A 27071-nucleotide genomic window follows, 5' to 3' on the forward strand; every position below is an offset into this window, starting at 1 on the left:
TCGCTACCATTACGTCATTCAGTATAATTATTTATAACTATTTTATTTCTTATTCTCTTTTCCTTCAACAGATATTTCAATATCACTGCATTTTTTGTATTGTAGTAGCGTAGTTCTTGTGTTGGCGAATTCTTTTAAAGTACCTGGTGAAAATAATTCAATGTCAGTCCGCGTAACGATAATAAATTATAATAATTTTTTTCAACTTTTCTATAGGCTTGAGCACTGCCATAAATTTTTGTAGACCTACGTTACAAATGACGTTAATTAGCATAAAATAAATCAACATTTTGTACAAAGTTTGTTTGAAATTAAGCACAAAACTATCCAATGGACTGTCTGCTCTGCCCATCATAGACATCAAAACCCGGTTCCTAGTCACATTGATTGGTTCACTCTCTAATATGAAATAATTCTCTTCATTAATTGGAATACAAGAGATGTTTAATCAACTTTCAAATATGCTAGAGAATTTTACATTACATCATTACAGATGTTCTATATCTATAAAACCTTTTTGTTTGAATGTTATCATTAACACCGCAGCTCCTTCATGCTGACATTTGAATTGCAACGTTGAAAATATATCTTAAAGTATTGTTGTCCTGTCATCATCTTCCAGATGATGATTTTCTTTCCTCTTCAATCCATTCATATTCTTTCTTTGTTATTATTTTTGCATATTTTCACATTCTTTTATATTTCCTATTGTCTCTTCTTTCTCTTCTTACATTCTCCCCTTAACCAGTGTTCCAAATAACATATAAAGAACAGAATTTTTAGCTAATGTCATTCATTCCATTTCTCTTTATTACAGTCCACAGTGTATTTATATAGCTCTCTGCACTTATGCATAGTACTGTTTTATTTACCTCTTTTCTGTATTTGTGCTTGCAAATCAACATCCCAAATATTTATATTTGTTTATTATCTCTATTTCTTGACTGATATGTTTTAATTTCTCGTTCCTTCTTCCTACGTTTTGAAATATAATAATATTCGATATATCTAAGTTCAATATTAACTTCTTTCTATCTCTACGTATTTCTAATTTTTAATCAGTTCTTTCAATCCTTCTGTACCATCTGCTGCTACAATTATACTGTTTGCAAGTTTCAAACAACAGATTTTGTATTTCCAATCAGAGCTCCTCCAACTCTCTTTTCGTTTCCCAAATAATTTAATTATATAATATTGAGTGTAATGAGCACCCGTTTCTAACTCCTTTTTGTGTCCAAAATTTTTCTTCTGTCTTCCATCTACCATTACTATGTTTTCTGTTTCACTATAAATATATCATTTTTGATATATCTCCCTTAATTACAATCATGTGTGTCTTCCAGAATAATCTTTTTTATATCTCTAGATAAAATACTAACTGTAACATCACACAAAAAATAATTAAAATTTTAAAAATCATGTAAGGTCACACACTCAATGAAAAAAGAAAACCCTAATCACTATACACATCTTCATCAATATTACGCTCTGAAAATCTTTTCAACATAAATTTTTCTATAACTACTCTTTATCTCAACAATTCTCCAAATACCAACACTGCTTTGCATCGACGCAAGCTCACAATTTTTAACACATCTAGTTACGACAATATTTATAATACTGCAAAGTATTCTAATCAGCCACATCCCAAAATTATTTCTGGCATTATAAATTGATATGGTAAATCATTTTCTCATGATAGTAAGTTGTTTGTTAAAGGTTTTAATTTTTACCTTATTTCAAACAAACTAGATGACTAAAAAACTTGTTTTGAATCTTAACAGAGTATTGAAGCTCAGAGTATTTTTTAAAATGTCAAACGTAACTTTTATAACAACAAACTCCAAATTTCAAAGAAAAGCCTTTTTGTTTACCTCCAATTACAGAAAAATCACACTTGAAGAGATATATAAAAGTTAATGAAAAAAACAACTACATATCTTAAATTGTGAGATCTCCAAATATGTCCACTAAAATCCCAAAATAAATGAAGAGCACCTCTTAGTAGTATGAGATCAGATGTAAACCTTGTTATACAACTAACTGATAAGGGAGGTGCTATTCTCATACCTATCACAATTATCTCAAAGAAGTTTTCTTTCAATTTTATCTTACCTAGTTCTACAAAAATTTAACCAGAAACTAACATCTCCAAATGTTAAAAAAAAAAAAAATTAAATAAAAGGTGAGTACATTTCATTAGCCTAATGAAACTGACAAAAACTGTTTGGAATAACTAATATATAAAATCATTGTCCTGAGAGATTTTACTTTCTTCCAAAAATCGAAAAACTGATTATCTCCAACACCAACAGGACTATGTTATCAACCATTCTTCCAACTCTTCAATCACACATCAGAAAAACATCACAGTTTCTAATTATTAATGCAGAGGTGTCAACCATTACGATTTTGGTGTATACATTATGACTATACGCTCATACAGACAAATATTACGACTTGTTGCAACTCCCAAATTATTATATATTATATAGGCCTATACAATAAAGTGATAAATTATTCCCCCAGGGCTTGAAAGGGGTGAAAAGAAAATTTCTAGTGAGATACAACTAAATTTTGATAATAAATAAAAGAAATAGTCCAAATGGATACTTGCGATAATCATGTTTGTGCTTGAAATGATAAAAAATATTTGTATCTTCGACGTCTACCAATAATTTGAGTATGGTGCTTCTCCATACTGGGTACATGGGAGAATCCATAGTTACGTCATCAGTGCATGTCAGCCAATGAGCATTCGCGTAGATGGGTATTTCTCATTTTCTAAGCGGCGTAGAAACACCAATGCGATCGTTCACAAGATGGAAAAAAAGAGGCCTCGTTCACCAGATTATCTTGTTTCTTACAAATCTAAAAGGACTAGAACTGTGAAAGAGCTCTGTCTGAAATCATTATGCTCAGTCATTTAAATAGTTAGCATCTCTGTTAATGGCAATGGACCTTTTCCTTCTAACTCTCCTCCCTGAACAATGGATGTTTCTTCTTTGTACTTGAATATTTTACATCATGAAGACTTAAGTCCAAAAAATTCAGGTTTTTACTGCCTCTTAAAACTTATTTTAACCTGTTGACTGCCAAGGATTTCAACTGCTACGGCAGCTCCTATGACGGGTTCTTTCAGCAACATTGAGTACTTTTTAAAACAAAGGAAATAAACAACAAATACTATTTTTTTCTCTAAGCCAAACTTATAGAAATACAGAAAATAAAGAAATATGAAACAATAATGCACAAAATGTCATTTTTGGGTATTGAAATACATGACACATTTAATAATTCACTTTCGTATGAAATGTTTTGAAGCAGGGGTCGACACACTTTGCAATCAGTACATTCATATCTGCTTTCACTCCTTGTGGATTTGTCAGAGCACACTTTACACTTTCTAGTGGGTAATTTTTCTTTTCTATTTGGTGAATAAGTGTTTGAAAGTGACGTTCTGTGAAGTGAAGGGGTTTTCCAAGGAAGGTCGGCCTCCGGTGGATTTTGGGCGCTTTTGAAAACCAAAGAGCTTTAAGTCTTGGCTCAAATCGTCGTACTGGACACCATGATTTCCTGAGAAGGGGTTTATAAAGGGAGCAAGCAGCAAAGGATTCAGCATTCCAATCATTGTCATTAGGGCACATTTTCTTGGAACTGTTCTTACCACGACTTACAATTTTACGTTTACTCCTTGGATTTATCGCCTGTTTACCAGTGCTAGTTGATGGCCAGTTATCATCATCTTCACTAACATCTGAGCCTTGTATTTCCATATTTTAAAATAATCTTCAAAATCCGATTCTTTTGAATCGCCACTGCTATCTTCAAACTCTGAACCAAGTTCAAAATACAACTCTAATGCTTCATCATTTCGTAACTTTTTCGTGAGGCCATTTTGGACCGAAAGTAAAACAATTTGTAAGTAGGTCAAATGCATGTATGGTGCTGACATTTAGCATTGAAGTTAGGTATTATTGAGAACGAATTATCTTGTCCAAGGCACTGTGTTACCAATCGGCTTGGACAAGTTATCTCGTCTATAGCACTGAACAGGTTAAACTTTAGATATTTATTTCATAATGAACTTATTTTCAAACCAGCAGCACTGCCATGGGAACAAAAATGGCTCCTGATTTTGCTAATATTATCATGAAGGCATATTTTTTGAAGAGATGAGTAATTTTATTTTTCTAGATGATGAAGAAAAACTTGGAGTGCTTTTTGTGTGTGTTTATGCTTCTCATGGTAGTATAAAATTCATATTCGACTATCCTGTGGCTAAAATCTTAAACTTTACTCATAAAGACTATTGCACACTGACTGACCAAGAGACACCCTCCCAGGATGTAGCGGTATGTCTGCAGACTTACAACACTAGAAACTGGGGATTTGCTCATATTCAGCCACAAGAACATTTGTGATATTGGGTACTGTTTTTGGGGTGAGAAGACCTGGCTTGAAGTCAGAGTTCCAGTTCATCCTAAATGTGTTTGATGGGGTTGAGGTCAGGGCTCTTTGCAGGCTAGTCAAGTTCTTCCACACCAACCTTGGCAAACCATGTCTTTATAGACATTGCTTTCTGCATGGGGGCATTGTCATGCTGAAACAAAAAAGATCCTTTGCCAAACTGCTGCCACAAAGTTGGAAGCACACAATTCTCTAGAATGTCATTGTATGCTGTAGTATTAAGACTTCCCTTCACTGAAACTAAAGAGCCCAGCACCATGAAAAACAGCCTCAAACAATTTTTCCTCCTCCACAAAACTTTACAGTTGGCACTATGCATTCAGGCAGGTAGCATTCTCCTGGCATCTGCCAAACTTAGATTCATCTGTCAGACTGTCAGATAGCGAAATGTGATTCATCACTCCAGAGAACATGTTTCCACTGCTCCAGAGTCCAATAGCAGTGTGCTTTACACCACTCCAGCAGACGCTTGACATCGCACATGGTGATCTCAGGCTTGTGTGCGGCTGCTCAGCCATGGAAACCCATTTCATGAAGGTCCCGATGAACAGTTTTTGTGCTGATATTGCTTCCAGAGGTAATTTGGAACTCGATAGTGAGTGTTGCAACTGTGGACAGACAACTTTTACGTGCTTCAGCAGGGCAGAAATTTGACAGTGCCATGTTGAAAGTCACTGAGCTCTTCAGTATGACCCATTCTACTGTCAGTGTTTGTCTATGGAAATTGCATGGCTGTGTGCTTGATTTTTACACACCTGTTAGCAAAGGGTGTGGCTGAAATAGCCGAACCCACTTTTCAACTTTTTGAACACATTGAAGTTATAATGTTTTTCCATGTAGTGTATGCATCTGTAGGTAAGAAGGACTTAGTTCCTTTCTGCATGTTCTGATTTATTTTTATGAATAGGGTGTTTAAAACTTTTAGTTTGTGTTGTGATAAAGCATTTATTTCAGAAAAACTGTCAGCATCAAATTCATTTAGTGCACATGGTTATTAACTTCTTTTGGAAATGGTATATTTTAAGAGTCAAATAAATTATGAATGAATAGCTACTAGCTAGACAGAGTTAAAGGTGTGATTAATAACCTTAGCATTAAGATACTTGTTTTCTTGGCTTGACGAAGGATATGCTACTTGTACTTTGATCAACATTCTTTAGTTAGAGAAAGACACATTGTAACCTGTTTAAAAGATTTTAGTTATCTAACATCAGTCTATCTGGTTGGAACAGGACACATTTCAACCAACTGAAAATATTATTACTTAACATTGTCTAGTTAGAGCAAAATAGATTATCACTTGTCTTAGTAAAAATGCATCAAAATTTATAAAATTATTTACAGCAAAAGTAGGAGAATTCACAAAACTTAATCTAGGACCCAAGAGCTTCCAGGGCTTTCATGTAAGACTTGCAAATCCTGGCTATAATTGATGCACCAGTGGCATATGTTCCATCACTTTGCTCAACCAAATAAACTTCCCTCCATCTTAAATTTACTCCCTATACATCTGGAAAATATTATATAATAAGATCAGTCCATCTACTTGAGCATAACAGTAAATGTTGAAAATTTTCTAGTTGTATCATAACATCCATCCTTACAATTCTCTACTTTTCAACATTTTGAAAACATTGAAGTTATAATGTTTCTCCATCAAGTTACATACAGGCAGACACCTTTAACTTCTTGAAATTATTGAAATTATATCTTAATGAGAAATGTAGTCTCTTTTGTTTTTTTTTATAGTTATTCATCTCTGTGAATAAATGGTCCAGTGTCACATACAAAAATAAGAAAAAATTTGGTGCATATGTTATTGATTATAGTATATGAATCATGTATGTTCAAGTTCAAGTCTTTTGCTTTTTAAGATCTTGTAGGTAGACAGCAAGTGCTTGCCATCTGTAATCTTTCAATGGCTCTTAAGGTACAGCTCTCAAAAACTTTTCTAAAGTATTTTTGTAAGATTAAGAATAAAAGAAATAGGAATGTAATACCACAAAAAGCCATTCAGTTGGTCAAGGGCATCCCCTTAACAATTTAAGAGAACTTCTTAGAAAAACGAAATTCTACAAAACATCTATATTAGAAGATGCAAAAATGAATATTATGATTTCAACAACAATACAGTCGTAGTTTTTGTGACTGTACAACTTTAAATGGCAAGGATATATACCAACTGCATTATAATTTGTGTAAATTATGAGGGTAGATACTTTATTTAGCTTTGTTCAGATATGGCAAATAGAAAATATGTTTCAGTTCTATTTGAGCATTAGATTTTTCATATAAAATGACAAAATTAACTAAGTAAATCAATGTTAAATGTTAAAATTTGATTTGTTTGGTATATGTTGGTATTTCTGTTTCATCAGGATTCTAAAGGTATGTAAATTTATGATTGTGTGAAAAGTCTGTTTTCAAACTTTTTAACAAGGATCAATTTCCTGTGAAGGTGGACCCTTTTCTCTTAGAGAGGCTACTCTTCTACTGTTTGTGTTACTCTTACTGTAATTAATAATTTCGATACTATCTAATCATGCATGGCATCTTTTGAAGTCAAACAATATGTACTTACTGTTGTTGGTCTTTTTTATTAAAATTATCAGATTCATAAAAAAACTTATTTTAGGTTCAGAAAGGGAATTTTGAGATTAAAACTGAATATTAATGCCCTCTTTTATGTAAAACATGAGTTAATTTAAACTATAATGTCTGATGAAATTGACAGAAGTTTTTTTTTATGAAAATGTTACCTTTCTTCTTTTGAATCGTAGCATGAATATAACAATGGTATATGAAGACTTAGGTCTTGATAAGTTCTTGTATACTAATCAGCTGCTTCTATTAGAGTTCATTCTACTCCTTGAAGATCAGTATGCTAGTTCAGTCACTGTTGAAGAGCTTCGGTTACAGAAACTGTAGTTTGTGTTACATATACATTCAGAGAAGAAATTTTGTTTGGCCTTGTTTCTATAGGGTTATCTTCACCACATCCAGCAGTCTGGATACACAAAAGTCAGTGAAGAAATTCTTAAAGATCTCTTTGGAAATATTGAAGATATTCATACATTTAACAAGTAAGTACATTAAGTAGATCTATAATACCAATCAAAATCTTGTGTCTTATTAATATTCATAAATCAAGCATATTTAACTTGTGTTTAGCAGAATAAACATCAGTGAAGGTAAGTAAGTGCCTATCAGAGATACAGTTTTGGTACATGAAAATTGTAACTTTCAGTTGATAGTATATTTTGGTTATATGCTTACTGTTTAACATTATATTATGATATGTGTCAGATACTTAAGTACAATTTTTTAGTGTCTTATCATTTTATTATGCAAGCTATTAACCTCATGTGTATAGGTGGGACTAAATTTTTCATGGCATAACTTTGTACGTAGTGCCATTCAACATTGTATTATGCATTTGATTGTCAAAGTTATCATCCTTTCATGTCAACCTACACTTCTTATTTCACAACAGTTCATGTTAGAGTAGAGAAAATACCAGATTCACTATATAGAGATACTGAAAAACTTTAGATATGCATTCAAAAGGTTGTAAAAATAGTACAAATTCAATTTTCAGTCTGAACAATAGACAAAAATATTTTTATTGTTCACATGAAAATCAACTTGCACTTCACCTTATCAAAATCTAAGTCAGATTAACTTTGCCATTTAATGGATGTATTTTTGCCACAGAAACTTTAGTAGAACATCTGATATCTTGTGTACAAAAACTTGTTTTGTTAACTGAAAGTTTGCCACATTTCATGAAGATATGCTTCATAAATTGAGAACTAGTCAACATTATTTCTCCAATATGGAGTTAGTCCAGTTAACTGAACCTTTGCACATTCATTTAATACAGTTTCATAATGGTTACTGAAAGTGATTGTAAATTAGTGGTATGAAATCTCTAAAGTACAAACGTCTGGGATGAAATGGGTATTTAATGTTCATTTGGTTATGTAATAAACAGATAAGAAAGTATTTACAGTTTCATTGTCAGCTACATGCATTATTTAATAATTTTGGTGTTTATAAACAGTTCCTGTCTCTTAACTATCTGTTGCTGTTGCAATTAATGTTATTTGAAACTAATTATCATTAGCTCTAGTATTTATTTTGTATTAATTGCATTGTTAATTTAAACAGCTGCTGTTTAACAATTAGTTTTAATTACAGATTATACTATAAACTACAGTTGTTATTTTAAGCAACTGTCAACTGCCATGTTTTTATTAATAACTATATGCTAATTGAAGCATCTAGTGATTTTGTTTTAAGTTGTCAAATTGAACAATCTGTTGCTAATTGTTGTTGTCACTACAAACCATTGAGAGCTAAAACTGTTATTCATTGATTAGTAGTTTTATAGCTAATTACAGTTATGTAGAAATTCTAGTTAGCTATAACTGCTGTTTTTTGACACCACAAACCATTGTTAACTTACTGCTGTTTATTAACTAGTAGTTGTATTTCAAATTACAGTTGCCTAAAAACTTTTATGAGGTATAACTTCTGCTTGTTGACCAGTAGTTTTATTGCTAACTGTATTTGTTACAGCAAACCAGTATCAACTGTTAACTGCTGTTTCTTAATTGTTAATTACACTGCTAGCTATAAAATTTACTGTCAACAACTACATTGCTAATTACAATAATTTGTCAGTTTCTACATTGTTAACACTATGTGCATTTCAATAGCACATTCCTAGAAGAGTTAGAAGGCTGTGGGCTTGACCCTGTGGCTGTTGCTCGCTGTTTTGTGAAGAACAGCACGGGATTTGTTATATACACTCAATACTGTACAAACTACCCACGGTAAGTTTATCTTCTACCAGAATTTGATTGGTTTCTATGGTATTTAGCTTGAAATAATTGTACCATATAATAATAAATTCTTTTTATTTTTTACAATTAAAAAATTGTGTTCTGAAGAATAAAATTTTGATAGATGATAAAAATGTTTTAGGTGAATTAAATCAGTTTAACCAAAAGCTGAGAAGATAATACTACAGACTTGAGATATTATCACTGAAGTATAACTGAAATACAGTGTTAACTAATTTTTTGCAATTTGTTTGAAGATTAAAGAAAGAAATTTTTCAAGTATTTGACTGAGTTATTCAGAATTTGCATTACAAATTATACATATAAAAATTCTCATTTGAAATAAATAAAAGTGCTGAAATTGATAAGTTTAGATTTTTTTGAATGAAAAACTGCATACCACAACTCCAAGCCTAAAGAATATTGGCATAAATATTAATTTCTCTTTAACAGTTGAGTTATCATACCGGTAATCATAGATATTTTGGTTTAGGAGGTTGATAACATTTTTTATGAATAAGATCATTCAAATTGAGTCTTTTCAGCAAGCTTGCTCAATAGTTACACTCAACTATATAGTCTGAGAAACCTTTAATAATGTAAAGTAGAATAATGAGTTTGTTAGTGAATCATATAAATCAGCTTTTATTCCCTATTTAAACTCTCGAACATGCTCATCAGATATGATAACTTCTGTAACTTAAGTAATTATCTATGTAAAATATACATACTATTTTCTAACATTAAATACTTTTCCTTTGATAGCAAGATATTGGTCTGCTTACTAGAACCTTCATCAGGCTGAATAATACAAATTTTTTATCTGTGGAACACTTTTTTTAAAGGCAGTTGTCTATGCAACAATTATGAAAATACCTAACATCTACTACATGTTTGTTTTCTTTTTTTCCTTGCCAAAACACAGATTTTAGTAAAGAAATGATAATGTAGAGCCCTAATCTGTTCTTTTATTATCTAGTCCCAACAAAGACCACTTTCATTGAATTCACAACTCATCATTAATAGTTCAAAGAGATGTTATTAACCATTCAGAAAATGATGAAAACAAATTATGATTTGTGCAGAATAACAGCCAAAGATTTAATATTTTACATTGATTAAATAATTGAAACATCTGTCTTTGTATTTGTTTGAGAATATTTGAAATCAAATAATTACTTGAATATAACACATGTGAGAAGAAAAGTACAATCATAGCTGTAATATAATAAAGTAAAATGCTTAAATTTCAAATAATACATTATAGAAGTAGTTGTTATGAATAACACAAAAGAAATATTGTTAAGGCTTAGGTTAACATTGATGAATGATGAATTTACAATGAATGATATATTTAGTATCTTTAATAAGTTGTGTATAAACAGTACTGAGTACCATTGTTTTTATTAGTTCTCACTGGTGGTAATAATTTTTTTTATTTTGATCTCTTCAATGGTATTTCTCTGTCCACTATTTTTAAATTTTTTAAAGTCTATTTTGTAGTAATTTTCCTAAATGTTAAATTTTTAGCACAGTTTGTAATATCTCTTTTGTGTTAGTTGAATCTTGCTCATAATGGACAATGTATTTCTGCAATATGTTATTTATTACACTCAAACTGAGTTCTTTATGAAAATATTGGGAACTGGTAATTTTACTTTCATAAGACTGTCATGTTATGTAGGAGAACTTATGACCACTACAATGATTTTAAGTTTATTTTTTATTCTTTGTAGTTTTGCAGTGAATCCTAGTGTGTCAGGAAAGATTCCTTTAAGTGTTCCATTGATAAAAAAAATATTATTTAGTGCATCGTTGTGAGATATAAGGTATAAGCTGTTGTAATTGAGCCAAAAGCTTGCAATTAAAGAAAAATTTATTAATATAGTGAGTCTGTGTATATTTTTACTTAGTAATATATATACATTATGTGTTATAAGAAAGTATTAATGCATTTAATTTTTATTTATAGCTACTTTTGTTAAAGGTTTATGGTTATTATGTTTAAAATGATTTTTAAATCTTTTTTATTTTTCATTACACTTACTGGGATTATTTTGCACTGTTGGCTTCATGTGTGAATGTTGAACTAGCTTAAATCTCCTATTTAGTAGTTAATAAATATTATTAGGCTTAATACTAAAAATAACATTAACACTGAAGCTCTTCAGTTAGTGGTTTGCACTATAATCATTCAAAGTTTTTGTTATCTGATATACTAGTTTATAACATAAATCCTGTTAGTTCCAATTCTCTTTATTTGTATGATTTTTTAATTTTAGTTCCATTAAAAATACTTACTTTTGGTAAGAATTTCATAATTACAATATATTTGATATTCATCAGAAACCTTACTATAATACCTGAAAACCAAATTAATTGCTTCTTTCCTAACTTTTCTGTTGCATGTGATTAATCATAAACAGATTTTTAGGAAAGAAAAGAACAGATTGGTGTTTAAGATTATATTATAATTATTTTTTCAAATGGTTTGGAGCATTTGATTTCATATGCAAATTACAATTTTCTATATTTCAGAAGTGTATCAGTCATTAAAGAGTTAATGAACAATTTAGAAACTGCAGAAATCTTCAAGGTAAGAAAGATCATTAATAACTGGTCAGTCATTATTGAAAAGCTTACTGACAAAAGTTGTTTTCATTTAATTTCTTACAAACATATACTCTGCAAAAAAAGAAATGCAAAAGGCAAAATTTGAGACATATTATAACAAGTTTATTCCGAGTAGTTCTGTATGACAAGTGTGAAACTTTGCACATTCACTGTTGAACATCCAAAATCTGCAAAGGCGAAGTCCACGCTCACTAGTTGAAGTTTAACGCCACTCAACGCCAATAACGAGTATGCCCCGTGAGCATCAATAACTGCTTGGCATCTCCTGCCCATGGAAGTGATGAGATGACGAATCACATCCTGTGGAATGGCTGTCCACTCAGCCTGCAAAGCTGCTGCAAGCTGAGGTAGAGTCTGCGGTTGAGGTTGTCGCCGTCGCAGGCGTCAGTCCAACTCGTCCCAGAGATGTTCGATGGGGTTTAATCTGGTGATCTGGAGGGCCAGGGAAGAACGTTGATGTTGTGGTGTCTCAAGAAGACAGGGGTAAGTCGGGCTGTGTGAGGACGGGCGTTGTCATGTTGAAAAACGTCGTTGACGTTCACCATGATGGGTTGCACATGGGGCCTAAGAATCTCGTGAACGGTTGCGCACGGCCTGATCGAAATCCTACGCAGCCCTGGTATGGTTGAGGCAGTAGACGTCGCAGTGGTGGTCCTATCCCTAAGATGACGTAATCGGATGTTGCGATCTTGTGCGGGCGTGGTCACACGAGGTCTGCCAGATCATGGACGGTCACAAATTGATCCATGTTGTTGGTGACGATTCCATAGCCCTGTGATGGTGCTTGGGTGGACATTCACAGCTCTGGCAACATCTGATTGAGATTCACCTGCTTCCAAGCGACCAATGGCTTTGTTGCATTGTGCTTCAGTCAGTCTTGGCGTAACTGTATTGCGTGTCGGTGGCTTAACACTGAGCTATGGAAACCGAGAACCCATCACTTTTATAGGGATTTTGCACATGTTGCACTTGCAGAAAATGCAGATCTCTCAAACAAATTTATTGGACACGAATGTGTTTTGGCAAAAAATCCGATGTTTTCCTCAGTTTTCAAAGTGCACAACTTTTATTGTCATTTTGGTCTGACAATCAGTGCCTTAACATGTGTAACATCACATACTCTGAGCTTTTAATGTTATTATATATATTTCTCTTTAAAATAACAAAAATATCCCTTTTGTGTTTCTTTTTTTGAAGAGTATATTTTTGAGACTAAAGGAATTATAGTAGAGTGTATATGAACTAGGATTAATTAGAAATTTACACCTTAAATAAAATGTTTGATAGTAAAAGTCACTTTACTCTTTATTCACTAATTAGAATTAAAACTCAAACCTAAAATGTTAAAAAAATTCTCTTTCAGGAAAGACAATTAGCTTTGCACCACTGTCTACCTCTAGGTTCATACCTGTTGAAGCCAGTTCAAAGAATACTGAAATACCATCTCCTTTTAAATGTGAGAATTACTTTAATATTTTCTTAGCCCCACATGATCTTCTATTGCATGTGAGATCTTCAACTTATTATGTATTTTAATTCATCAGTATGATCTTTCATCAAATCTAAGATTTTAATATAATTGTAGTACTGTACCATTTCCTTTTATGTGTGAAACATTTCAGTTTATTATATATTCTTTTAGTTATAGTACCACCTTCTGTCATCTAGGTAATCTTCAGTTTAATATGTGTTTCCTTAAAACAGACCATTTCTTTTCTTATATTAGTGCTTCAGCTTATTGTATATTCTTGTGGCCACAAGATAACCTGTGTAATATATACTGATTTTAATAATAATTATGATTTTTATAAATATATATAAATCTATATGAATTATAATAAAAAAGTTAAGGATTTATTATTCCTGAGTTTTCCAAGATGCATCATTTCTCTTTAAGGATCAAATCAACCTTTATTCTCAATACTGTTCTCTTTTTTTTTTTTTTCATATTCTAGGGAACAACATAATATTCTTCTTCATGCTTTTGTATAGCTAAGATCAATACTTTATACTATAAGTTATTTAAGTTAATGATATGAATTGTGTATATTCTCTTCAGAACATTGTGAAATACTCAGACAAAGAGAGTGATGGATATCCTGACATCAAAAATGCTCTTTCAGTGATGACAGGAATAGCTTATCACATTAATGACATGAAGAAAAAACATGAACATGCTGTGAGAGTTCAGGAGATACAGTCATTGTTGTATGGCTGGGAGGTAAGCACTTAAAGAAACTATGAATTTAACTTAAGATACCAGCACAGTATGACTTTTAGCCTTGTTTTTTTGTATTTCACAATTTTTTATACAGTATTGTTTTAAATTAATCAAAAACACATTTTGTAAATCTTTTCAAATACCACTTTCAATGACTGATTAAAATAATATTTAGGAACAACAAGGTCCATTTAGCTTGTCTCATCTACTAAACCAAAGTAAAAACTATAAACAACTCAAAGCCAGTCTTTATCATTCATATATTTATCAAGCCTTCCTTTAAACTTACTTAAACATATTGCCTGTACAACAACCGAAGGCCACCTGTTCCAAATACCAATCACTCTGTTAGAAAAATGAAACTGTCTTAGCCAAAAGTGATTCCTGTGGTACTAAAATTTACATTTATGCCCCCTGGTTCTACCATTAAGCATAAAAGTAGATGCATCAACACTATCAATTGCATTAGCAACATAAAACACCTCAGGAAGATTCCCTCTAACTCTTCTTTTGTCAAGAGAAAACATTTTAAAGAGACTTAACCCCTCCTTGTATGACAGCATTTTCATCCTAGTAGCCCTCCTCTGAATCCTTTCAAACAGTTCAATGTCCTTCTTAAGGTAAAGACCCTAAGATGGAACACAATACTCCAAATATGGCCTAACCAATGACCTATGCAATGAAATTATAACCAACTTTGTATCATATTTATGTAGATACAACCTAATATCCTATTTGCCCTTTCAAAAACTTTTCCTGCAATTGATGTAAGACTAATAAACCTATAATTACTGGAAAAATGATAAACCTCATTTCTTTATCTTCAAAATTTCCAGTCATACCAGTCAATTTAAAGTTCTTAAGCTTCTCATACTTTTCTTTAAGTTTATCCATTTTATCATTTGTGAGCCAGTCATTTTTTGGTTTTTCTTCAACCACTCTTTTCTTTCTATAAGGAACATGTTTATTTTGAATATTTAAATCTACCTTTAAAAATTTCCATAACTTATCAATGTCCTCAGATAATTCATGTACCCAATTCACAACAGATAATTTTTGTTACTTCCTTGTTTGGAATTTGCAACAAAAATATTATCCCTGATCTCCAACTGAGCAAAGCATCAAATCTAATAAAGCAATGATTATTTGTACCTAGATTTTTTCCAGTTTCTACCCTCTTAACCATTTATATATTAGGAGTTAACAATAACTGTAAAATAACATTGTCTTTAGTAGGTTCCTTGACCAATTGGTGAAGAAAACCTTTCTCTCTCAACATTTTCCAGTATATTTACCTGAAATTAAAATCACCTATAATTATGATATCATTAACAGCTTAAACCTTAATCTCACTGCAAGGATTCTTCTTAATTTCATTAGTATCATCTGATGATCTGTAACATGTTCCTACTAAAAGCCTTTTCCATTTATATCTGTTAACACAGAAGTTCCCAATGTTTTTCTCTTCATGAGTCCCTTGAGAAATAATTGTTTTCACAGTGAACCCTTTTTAAGCAGTAATAAATTTTGTAAAATAAAATAACTTTCAAATGTGTTGAATTTATTTAAAATAAAAAGTTTCTGTAACACACGATCTAACATGTTTATAGTAAAGTCTGAATAGCTAATACTGTTATTAGTTTGCAGTTAGTAACCAGTAAAATTGAAATATAATTCTTGAAACATAATAAAAAAAAGAAAAACAAAATAATTTAATTAAAACTAATGAGATTCTAAGTTTCTTTGAAGAACTCAGGGCTTTAAGGTTTGACTCAACAAAAACAATATTGTCTGAAATCTGTAGGTATTTTTTTTAATAAATATGTTATAAGGAAATTAAAATATTGGTGAGAACTGTAGAACACAAAAAGTAGAAAAAGACACCATTACAAAATTTTTCTTGAGAATTCTCTTTTAACCACCTAAGAGTCTGCATACCATGGGTTGGGAAACACTATGATAACAAAACCCAAATGGTTATTATTCTCGATATTATCAACTTCAAGAGGAGGAAACTTACATTTTAAATATAATGCCACTCCTTCTCCTCTTTTTAGTACTGTAATGGGTATATGGGCAGCCTGTGGACTTAAGACATGGAGTTCAACTATACATTTGTTACAAAGACACTTGTTTGGATTTTGCACTGTGCATTCATGAGTGAAGCACACAAGCTACTAAGTTAAAAGTTTATGTGTGGAATAAAGAACTCGCAGAGACAACTATATACAAATAGTCTTTCTATTTATACACTATGGAGCATTTCATTGATATCAAAAATCACAAGGTTATGTTAGAAGAATACTATCTCTAAAGAATCTTTGTTCTGAAGATCTAGGTGTTAATTGATAATGCCTTCTATTATGTTGAGTAACATATGCACCACATCAGTTAAGTTATCAACTAAATTAATGCAAGAAATCCTCTTGGTCATAGTTGGTATAGCTGGTATCTTAAAAGATATCTTCAGGAAATTCCACCCACTTCAAGCACTTTCAAGTCTAATTCTTGTTTGTTGCACTTTTAAAAGTGATTCTTTTGTCTTGTTGGTAACAGTGGGATCTTCCATCAACTAGTGGCCTATTCCATAAGACTATAACCAAAATATGCTGTTATTTGTCCTTACAGAACTTATTTCTATTCCTCATCTAATATCTTCAGTAAAATCAGTCAAGACAATTAACTTAGGGTGTATAGCAACAAACTGTGTAATCAATGTCTCTTCACTAAGATTAATTCTTTCAGTTATTTTCCTTGCTATTCCATTAACTGTTTCTGGTGACATTGATTCATTTCCTCAATAACTTTATCTAAATATCTGTCTGGCACTAAAGACTGTAAATGTGAATTTTCTCACCTCTATGTCAAGACACAAAATTTGTTCCAAGCTAATTCTTGCAATAGGCTTCAAGCCTGTATCTTGTTCATTCTCAACATAGCCCTAGACACAATTATGTTATGGCTTTTTTCTTTAAATGTCTTTATCAATCCACTGTACTTATCAATTAGCTCCTCTAACCTACCTTTCCCTACAATGTTAGCCTCTATGTACACAACAAAAACTATATCATTGCTAGTCTCCTTCATTATATCCCTTACTCTGTCAGTAAAATCTTTCTCTCATAACCCTGAATAACAGTCTAATTCTTTTATCCCTATTTGTTCCATAGACTATCCTATCCACAAGCCTTATCAAATAATCACATATAACTATATCCTCCTTAAGTTTATCATTCCAATCCTTCTGTACCTTTTGTTTTCCTTCTCATCAATAATTCCTCATTTATACAAGCTGAAGGCTAAAATTTGATGCTTAATTGGAAATGCTAATTACAATTCAGTCTACTATTTTTAACCCTAATAGTACTGTTTCTGATTTCCTCAGACATTAATTGTCTATTAACATATCCCTTGCATATAAACACTCAATTTCCTCTTGAAGCCATGCTGCTGTTTGCCACAGTTTATTCTTCTCTTTATTTATTGTTTCTACTCTAATTAGAATAGCCTCTAACCTGTAGGTTTTGCAAGCAAATTGCTCATCTTTACTGCTAGTCTCCTTAAATCTTCATACAAGTCCAAAGTTCTCAGATAAGACCCATTCATTGCATCCATGACTTCTAATAAACTGTGAGCACACAACTCCTACGCTAGTCTTAACCATTGTATTTTTAGCCTGAGGATAAATTCTCAATGCTAAATGCAAGTAATGTATTGATGAAACCGTTGAGCTTGATATTTGAGAATCAAATATATTACAATATTTTAGCATTGCTTTATCTTCACACTAAAGGAATTAAGTTTATCTTTGAAATATGGAGGTGACAATAACTTGTCCTTAGTTGACATTTATCTAATAATACAATGTATTTAGTTTGATTTATAACCTACATATAAGCTGAATTCAAAATAATGGATGTAAATTTAAGTAATTGAGTTTATCCTTAAGATATGAAGAGACAACCAACTAGCCTTTAGATTGTATGTACTTAATGAAACAATGTGTTTAATCTGTTTTGTGATTTACCAATAACTTGAAATAAAGCTAAGCCAAATCTAACTAAAAATGCAATATTTTGGCAGTTGTATTTGAAGTGTATGCAGTGTTGTTGTACAATACTAAATGGACAGTTATTTAAAATGTATGCAGACATATAAACGTCTAAGAAATATTAACTTCCCTTTCATCATGTAATTTAATATTTTTTTATAATTCAGGATATCTTTTAAAGCAATTTCGTCTGCAAAAACTTATTTTCCAGGACTGTAAAATAAATTCAGTTTTAGACAATTAACCAGTTAAGAAGCATTAAAGTCATAAAAATATTTTTACTCTTCCATGTACCCTTGCTGTTTTCAAACCTCAGAGCTACTCTTTTGACTCTATTTTTGTTCAAGTGAAAAGTTTGATTATAAAAAACTGAATGAATTTTGCATAATGAAGTAAGTTTTAATATTTGCAATACTTATTCAACATTTGGTAATAGATTTGGTGACTGTCTATTTAGATTACTTTTGAATACAGAATAATAAGTTCCTTGTAAATTTTATATTTCCAATTATTAGGTAAGGATGGAATATTACTGTTTTTCAAGTAAATTTTGAAACTAAGGTTTTCAGTTTATCTACTGTAGAAATAAGTATGTGGAAGTCTCTTTAATAAATTTTCAGGGTGAGGATCTTACAACCTTTGGAGAATTGATGGCTGAGGGAACATTCCGCATGTTTGGAGCCAAAGCTCTGCGTCACCTATTTCTTTTTAATAAAATGTTGCTTATAGCTAAGAAGAAGGAAGAAGGAATACTCATTTACAAAACACACATTATGGTGAGTGTTTTGTCGTATAAAAACACTAGAATTTTTCTATATGAAAAACATTGTTATTTAAAGAAAAAAAATCTAGACACCACAAGAAGTCTGCTAGGTTTTTATGACTAAATCTTTTGAACACAGAATATTTATTATTTAACTGAAGGTGTATTTGAGAGAAAAAGCTGTAAAAGTTTGGCTGAATTTACAATTATGAGTTTCAAAACACACTTCCTATCAGACTTTAGCTATGTCCTGATAAAATATTCTTTTCTTTGCCCATCTAAGCATTGGTACAAATTTTGTGATTCTCTTGACTTATATCAATGTGCCTCTGACACCAGATCTGTATATAAGCTCCCCTTTATTATTTATTATTCACTTTTTCAACAGCAAATAATTATGACAACAATTTTATGTGGTTACCCTGGGATTCTTTTAATTGTGGTACAACTTCAGTTATACCTGTGATTTGGATAACAGTTTTTTTACTCATTCTTTGGAGTTTTTAGTTTATTGTCTGTTTTCATAATTTCTAAAAAAATAAATACCTGAGACATTTCTAATATTACTTCTCTTATTCACATCCCTCATGCAGATTTTTTTACTGCTTCTAACCTGTCACCTCTGGAGTCTAGCATTGCCAAGGCATCATGGGGTGTCACCCTTTTTATAAAGGATACCAAGTCTCTCATATGCAGTAAGTTGGAGTCTTGCATGAAGACTGATGTTTATTCTGTTGGCTTAGAGGCTGAATTTGCAGAGAGGAATCTGTATTCTATTTTTATGGCTCCTTTCTTTCTTCAGACAGCTAATCACAAACCTCAGACAGACATCCCACCTCCTGTACTGTTTTTGCAACTAGTATACCAAAGTTGTAATGTCTTCTTTGTTGGGGAAAAGTCAATCAGCTGATTACCTAGTTTTTCCACCTTCACCAAACATTGCTGTGCATGTGGAGGTTTCCTACTCAATCAAAAGTAGGATGCTGCCATGCCTTGTCCTCCTCATTTATTGGATCAGCTTACCTTAGCTTTCCATTACTTGGAGGACCCATGTTTAGATTCATATAGCTTAGGTCCTATTCATTTTATTTAGGGTACTAGGCTTTATGCCACTCAGTTTTTCTGGATTTTACTGCCCCTTACAATAGTTTTGCAGTTTTTATTTTATTTGTAGCTGTTGTCTGAGGCCTATTGCTTATATCCTGCTCAAGTTTCAGACAACTTTACCCCATGTGGTTTAGTACTGTAGTGGCTCAATTCAGTTTGTATCTGTATTGGAGGTCCTTTGCCACCAATCAGTGGGTCATTAAAGTTTTTACATTATGGTTGGTTCTTCATTTCACATCTCCTCCTCCATTATTTACCATACCAGTTTCTTGTCCCTCTCCAAGGATTGTTTTTACATCAAATAATTGGGCACAAGCAATCAAGGATCTTCTACTCAGAGGCTATGGACTGCATTGACCACTTTCTCAACTCTCCTCAGTTTACAAGGGAGTTGTTTCTTTCCCTCTAATGGAACTTTGTACCCAGTCTATGGATGATGAAGTTTGCTGTCACTGATGCCTACTTTTATATTATGTTCACAGAATCTTCTTGTCAGTATTTTCATTTTGAGCATGAAGAACAGGTTTTTCAATTTTGCATTCTACCATTTTGTCTTGCATCTGCCCCATACTTCTTTTGCCTTATTGTAAGATCTTCTTCACATTGTACTTCCTCAATGAGCATTCACACTCACCATTATATGGATGATTGGCTTCTTCTTGCTCCTTTCCACCATTTGGCAGAATTTCTTACTTGAGCTCTTTTATTAAAAATGGGAAAAGCTAGGTTTCTTGTCAAATATGGAGAAGTCTGTTCTTATCCCCACACAGTCCTTCATTCATTTAGGAGTATTTTTGAAATTACAGAGAAGGCTCTTTAATATCTGGTTGAATTGTGCATAGCCCTTCTTTTTTGGTCATTCTCTTTATATTGATGACCATGGGAGAGGGTTCTGTGACTCTTCATTATTCTGCATGTGGAGTATTGCTTCCTGTGCCACTGGTTGAACTTAGTTTGTTCTACATCATAATTCTGGGGGCAGAAGGTATTGCTTTGTCTCTTAGGTTGAGGAGCTAGGACTTCAGTTTGTAATCTCTGTTTCTTCAAGTTGAGTGAGGCATGATAGGTCTTGTAATTCTGTGTTTAATTTGTTGCATTTTGCACTTTTTCAGGTTGGGGCGAGGGTTTGTCCACTTTTTTATTGCATACCTTCTCATCATAATTCTGGTGGCTTGACATGCAACATTCTGTAAATTTTAAGTTGGGATTCAATAATACCACATAACTAAATAAGACCAAATATAAAGTTGTCCTTGTGTCCTATCCACTACATTTTGAATCTTGATTTGTGTCCACAGTTCTGTAAATTGAGTGATGAGACATGGCACTTTGTCTGCTTGGTTACGGTCTGGATGAATTCCTGTTTATCTAAAGATATTAGAATTTTGCCTTTGTGACTGGTCAGCATTTACAGCCCATGAATTATATTTCATGTTGTCTGGCTGTAGAGCATACCTGTACCAGAAGTAGTGAGAACCCTCAATCCTGTCAATGTGGAATTCTCGTTAAAGTGTCAGAGGAAGTATGTTTCAGAAATTAACATTTTCCTATACTGAAAAGGCATTTTGGATAATACCTATGTCCTCTCACACTCTTTTGCCCATCATCATTATGAAATGGCTAGTTTCAGGTCTGTAAATTTGGACAGTCTCAAAGTGAATAAGATGTAATGACAGGGTACTTATATGTGGATCTGATGTAAAGGGTCCATTGACACAGGTGGAGAAAATCACAATATTTGTATTGCTATGGGCAGTATAGTGGGGTGTAAAGGCTGGAGCATGTGAAGTAAAATTCAAATCAATGGTTAGATGGGGAGAGAAGAGAAATTTTCACCAGGAAAGACCTAAAGCACAAGAAGAGGTAAGTATTTTCAGAAATACATTTTTAGTGTAGGAAAATGACAATTTTCATTACAATATAATATAAAGGATTAATGTTTTCAGTGTATGAAAGTAAAAGTTTGAAGAATATTTGAAATACATTTATAAAAAAATTTGTTTGTTGGTAAGTGCAAAGTTGCATAATGAAGTATGTGTGCTTTGCCCACCATGCTAAATTTTAGCATTTTAAGCCATCATGCTTACCACCAAACCAAGGGCAGATAATAAAGGAAGAAATTAACATGGAAAAGACCATTTTATTTAATATTTCCAACAACAATCTTGTTTGTTTTTTATTTTCAGTGCTCAAACTTAATGTTAATTGAAAGCATCCAGGGAGAGCCGCTGTGTTTCCATGTAATACCCTTTGATAACCCTCGGCTGCAGTACACTTTCCAGGTATCTTTATGAAATGTTATTAATCTTCAGCATATTATTGAGGCAATAGATTAGGCTTATTCTTTAAAGACATTTTTAAATATAATATTTTCTGGTCATATTTTCTGAGGTAGAAAAATGTGTGAAATTCAGATATAAAGGAAATTTGTTATGTGTAAAATTAACTAATTAAAATGAACTGCAGCTAACAGCCAAGTGAGAAGCCAAATATCATTAAGTTTTTATCACTAAAGTTATTTTGGAAGTTGGCTTCTTATCTGGAATTTATGTCATGTAAGGATTACTGAAGTTCATCAAAGTTTAGCAAAGCATGTAATACTGTAAGATTCTTTGAGAAATGGGCTGGTTAACATAGACAGGAGTTATGGTGTTTCAAGCTTAACTATTTTAATATAGGCTAGAAATATGGAACAAAAGAGAGAATGGTGTCTGGAACTCAAGAGAGTTATCCTGGAGAATTATAATGCTGTTATTCCTTCACATGCCCGGCAGTTAGTCATGGAACTAGGTCAAAACAAGCAAGAAGGTAAGTCAAAATAGTGAAGAATAACCTCCATTCTTTGATTAATAAAATCAATACAAGTTAGAATAGTTTGACATGAAATATGAGTTAAACTTTGGATCTTGCAATGATAATTTTACTGTTACTGTCAAGTGTATGCATTAACTAAAAAGAATATAAATGATTCTATTGTCAAAATGACATTTATATGTGTTTTGCAAAATCTCAGTCAGCATCATGCAGATTTGGCATGTGTTGTAATAATAGTGGGTTTAGTTCTACATTTGGAGAGAGTAATTACTTAAATAAGTGAAGAGAATGAGTGTTTAAATTATCTGTAGATTCAGTTTTGTTTTTAACAAATATGGTTTTTGTAATGCTACACCGAACAAAAGTTTAATACCTTTCTTTTATTAAGAATAAAAAAATGATTAACAAATTTCAGACCCTATATCTGTGGATAAAAGCAATACTAAAAGACAGCTTTCTGCACCTGAGTATCTTGAAAAAAGAAAACAAGAAAGGAGAAAGTCTGAAATCAGTCTGAATCGAGCATTTAAACTTAAAAAAGGTAAACACAACATACATGTAATTTGACCTCAGTGTACACACTCTCAGAAAAAAATCTTTTATAAATTGTCATAAAGTGTTTATTTTTAGAAGAAGAAAATGTTGAAGACACTACTTGAACTTCATTTAATATGATTTACTTGGTTGAGTGAAAAGAATATTTTATTAGTTTGCATAACAAAATGTTTCTATTTATTTTAGTTTTTAACTTTAGTGGTAAAAGTACTGTATTAATTTATGTACTTCTAAGGTTTTATTTGACATAACTAGATTTATTTGGTTGAGTGAAAAACTTTTTTTATTAGTTTACATGCCTCCAAGGTTTTTATTTGCTTTAAATTGATATTTTCATTGGTAGTGTTTCTTATTATGTCATTAAAAAATATATTTTAGGTATATTGATAGATTTTTGATGTTTTTGGTATTTAATAAATTTACATGTATTAACAGAAATGACCTGTTTGCAAAAATCAGTAAAATTGATATTAAAAGTAAATTTCCATTTTTTTGTATTACATTACCAACATCATGAAGCAATGCAAATAACATAATGTTTATATTATTGAAAACTCTGTACAGTATTGTGTTTTATGTAGAAATTTATTCTAAACTCTGCAATTTTTTCTTTTTGTTTAGGTGTCAAGAAGGTATGTCCCAATGCTAAAAATGTTTTCATACTTGAAAAAGTTGGATGGATGAGAAATCACATGTTACCTGATGTTTTGTTTGAAATCATTATATTCTGATTTCTGTAACTTTTTTATTATTTATTTGACATGATTGGAACTTGTTGACCTTGTTATTGGATGTTATTATGATTAATTCGTTTTCTGTATATTAATTTATTATGCAGCTGCTGGTCATAGGTTTCATATTTGCCTTAAAAACTGTAACTGATGCAATTTTTCTATGATAATACATTTAATAATAAGTTAAAATAGATAATTTTATATTTATAACTGCCATGCTTTTAAAAGTTCATAACAGTTACTTGAGTGTAGCTATCAATATTGTGAAAACATTAATGTATAAAAAAGTCTCTGAATTATTGGACAATAAATTGCACTGCAACTCAGTTAGCAACCACAACATATAATAATAATAATAATAACAGAAATTTGTTTAAGAATCTAGTTAAAAAGCAATATTGAAAGGCTACAAGTTTTAAGAGATTTACACAACAGGTTAAAAAGAGATTAAACAGCTGCTCAAATATTTTAAAAGTGTATGAAATTATTCAGAAGTCCTTTTTATAAATATATTTATTTACATTGTTATCAGGGATATGGAATTCATGTCATCCGATACCCAAAACAATAAGTTTTGTCATTATCCTTTGCCAACTGGGCAAGTAGGGTCTTTTAACCTTCATTATTTATCCTATTACTAGAAAGACAGATTCATTGTAGGGAGTTACATCAGTTCCTGAAAAATCTGAACTGTGGAGGTTTAACATACAAATATATATGAATATTTATTTCACTAGTTCAAAAACCCTTGACTGCACATCCTGAAACAATTTTATTTAAGGTAATGCAACAATATTATTACATTGCTTTTGTTTATAGCAGGAGCCCCGTAAAGTTTGGCACAAGCTTAAGGAAGACTGTATTACTTAATAAAAATTTAAAAAGTCTTTAAAAATTATTTGCATATTAAATATCATTTAGTTCCTGGCAACATTAACGTAAGCCATGATTTTTTATCAGCTCATGGGAATTTTAAGTGCTCCACTCCATAAACTCTAAAGGACTATATGTTGACAAAATATATATAAAATACTTGAATGAATACATATATATACATATGTGTGTGCGAGTATGAAGAGGTTAGTTAGATGTAAAATTTGATACATATATCTTTCCCAAAAATAGAGCTATCATGTTGATTTGTTCACTGTCAAATTAATCCAAAATCTTAAACATTGTATTCTGTTTATGTGGAAGTGGTTTGTGGTACTGGGAGGAGAAAAAGTAGATTTTTCTAATATTTTGTACCTCAGGCAATTTTTTTTCAAATATGATTGAGTTTTATTGATTGGAATTTGTAGCTTTCATGTTTTATTGCAATTGCATTTTCCTGTTTTTATATTAAAATTAGCTACTGTGATTAAGTGCTAATTATATTGTGCAAATGGTATCTTGAGACATGACTTTGCAAATACCCTTAAAAACTGTTGTTTAAAAAAAGTAGAATCCCACCAATAATATATTAATTGAAAGCACTAAAGTAAAAATATTTCAGTTTAATTCGATACATCAGGTTATGTTAACACTCCTACGAAAAGTGGGGCCTAATAGGCCCCAGAGCAACTTGAAAGGTTATTAATATTAGGCTAATAATTTTGTATTTAAATGAAATTGCCATTTCATTTTATTTCATTTCATTTAAATACAAAATTATTAGCCTAATATTAATAACCTTTCAAGTTGCTCTGTGGCCTATTAGGCCTTACTTTTCGTAGGAGTGTTAAAGTATTCACTAAATATTAATAAACCTATGCATTAAATGTAGGATTTAATGTTAATTTACTTTGAAATATTTTTTCATCTTATTTGCATATTACAAAACTTTGTTCTAATGAAGTTTATTTTGCTATTTTTAACACATTAATGACCTATTTGTACCATTTATTTTCCTTTTTTTCTCATCTCTTAGAATGATACCCTCACCAGCTCAAAAAATGTGAGTATTGTTTTAAACATTTATTCATATATCTATACTGATTAATTACATTGAAATAAAAAAAAATCAGGTTACTAATGGCATTACCTGTTTTATACTCAAAACTTTTGTGGTCTAACACCACATTAGCAGACATAACATTATACTTATAGATGGATATAAATACTTACAATAATATCAGTATTAATATTTAAAATAATTCTCAGCAAAAAAAAAATTGACAGAGATGTATGAACTAGTTGAACTTAGTGTTTTAGAAAAAATCTGTTATTGATGTTATACTAGTTAAAAGTCGAATTTTAAACCTTCTAGTCGTTGTCAGAAACCAAAAGGGGGAGAAGATTACGAAGCACAAGCCAAGATGTTTTATCTTTTTATAAAATTGAAGACAGTCAAATTAATTATAATAACAGTCAAAACAGTTTGAATATTCCTGTGACCTCTAATGGCAGAAGAAGCAACAATGGCATTAAAAATCCTTCTGTAAGTAAACAAATGGGTATTTTAGAATCATACTTGTAGATATGGACATTTCAAATTTAGATAAATATAAATCCCATTTAGTCTAATCGGGGTTGAGAATTTTTCATGAAAATGTTTTTCTAATATTATCAATAACAATGTTTAAAATAATCTAAGAATTATTATATATTATTATTTTCTTATTGTGAAGATTATTTTGTAATGTTTTTTTTTAGTGTATGGTTTTAGGGCTAACCTAAATCTTTTAAGTTAGAAAACTTTCACAAAGTTATTGAGATGATGGTAATAAATGTCACTAATAACAAGGATACATAACATAGTTTAGTGAATTACAATATCATTATAGATTTTGGTTTTCTCATATAATGCTTTATCACAACATGTACATAAAGGCAGTTTGTTATATTAACTTTAGTAAATCATAAGTTACTTTTCGAGTGCTGATTAGAATTCTAT

The 27071-nt window shown here is 31.3% G+C and overlaps 1 protein-coding gene across 1 annotated transcript in view; it reads left to right on the forward strand.

Moving 5' to 3' along the window:
- LOC143223952 (uncharacterized) overlaps positions 1-27071 on the forward strand; it is a 90113-nt gene that overhangs the window by 51915 nt on the left and 11127 nt on the right. Inside the window, exons 3-12 of the mRNA XM_076452424.1 lie at positions 7453-7553; positions 9192-9308; positions 11856-11913; positions 13315-13407; positions 14011-14172; positions 18844-18999; positions 22280-22375; positions 22772-22901; positions 23323-23473; positions 24084-24094. Coding sequence (XP_076308539.1) covers positions 7453-7553; positions 9192-9308; positions 11856-11913; positions 13315-13407; positions 14011-14172; positions 18844-18999; positions 22280-22375; positions 22772-22901; positions 23323-23473; positions 24084-24094 — 1075 coding nt within the window. The remainder of the gene's footprint in view (positions 1-7452; positions 7554-9191; positions 9309-11855; positions 11914-13314; positions 13408-14010; positions 14173-18843; positions 19000-22279; positions 22376-22771; positions 22902-23322; positions 23474-24083; positions 24095-27071) is intronic.

Source organism: Tachypleus tridentatus, chromosome 8 (assembly GCF_004210375.1).
Source record: "Tachypleus tridentatus isolate NWPU-2018 chromosome 8, ASM421037v1, whole genome shotgun sequence".
Lineage (NCBI taxonomy): Eukaryota > Metazoa > Arthropoda > Merostomata > Xiphosura > Limulidae > Tachypleus > Tachypleus tridentatus.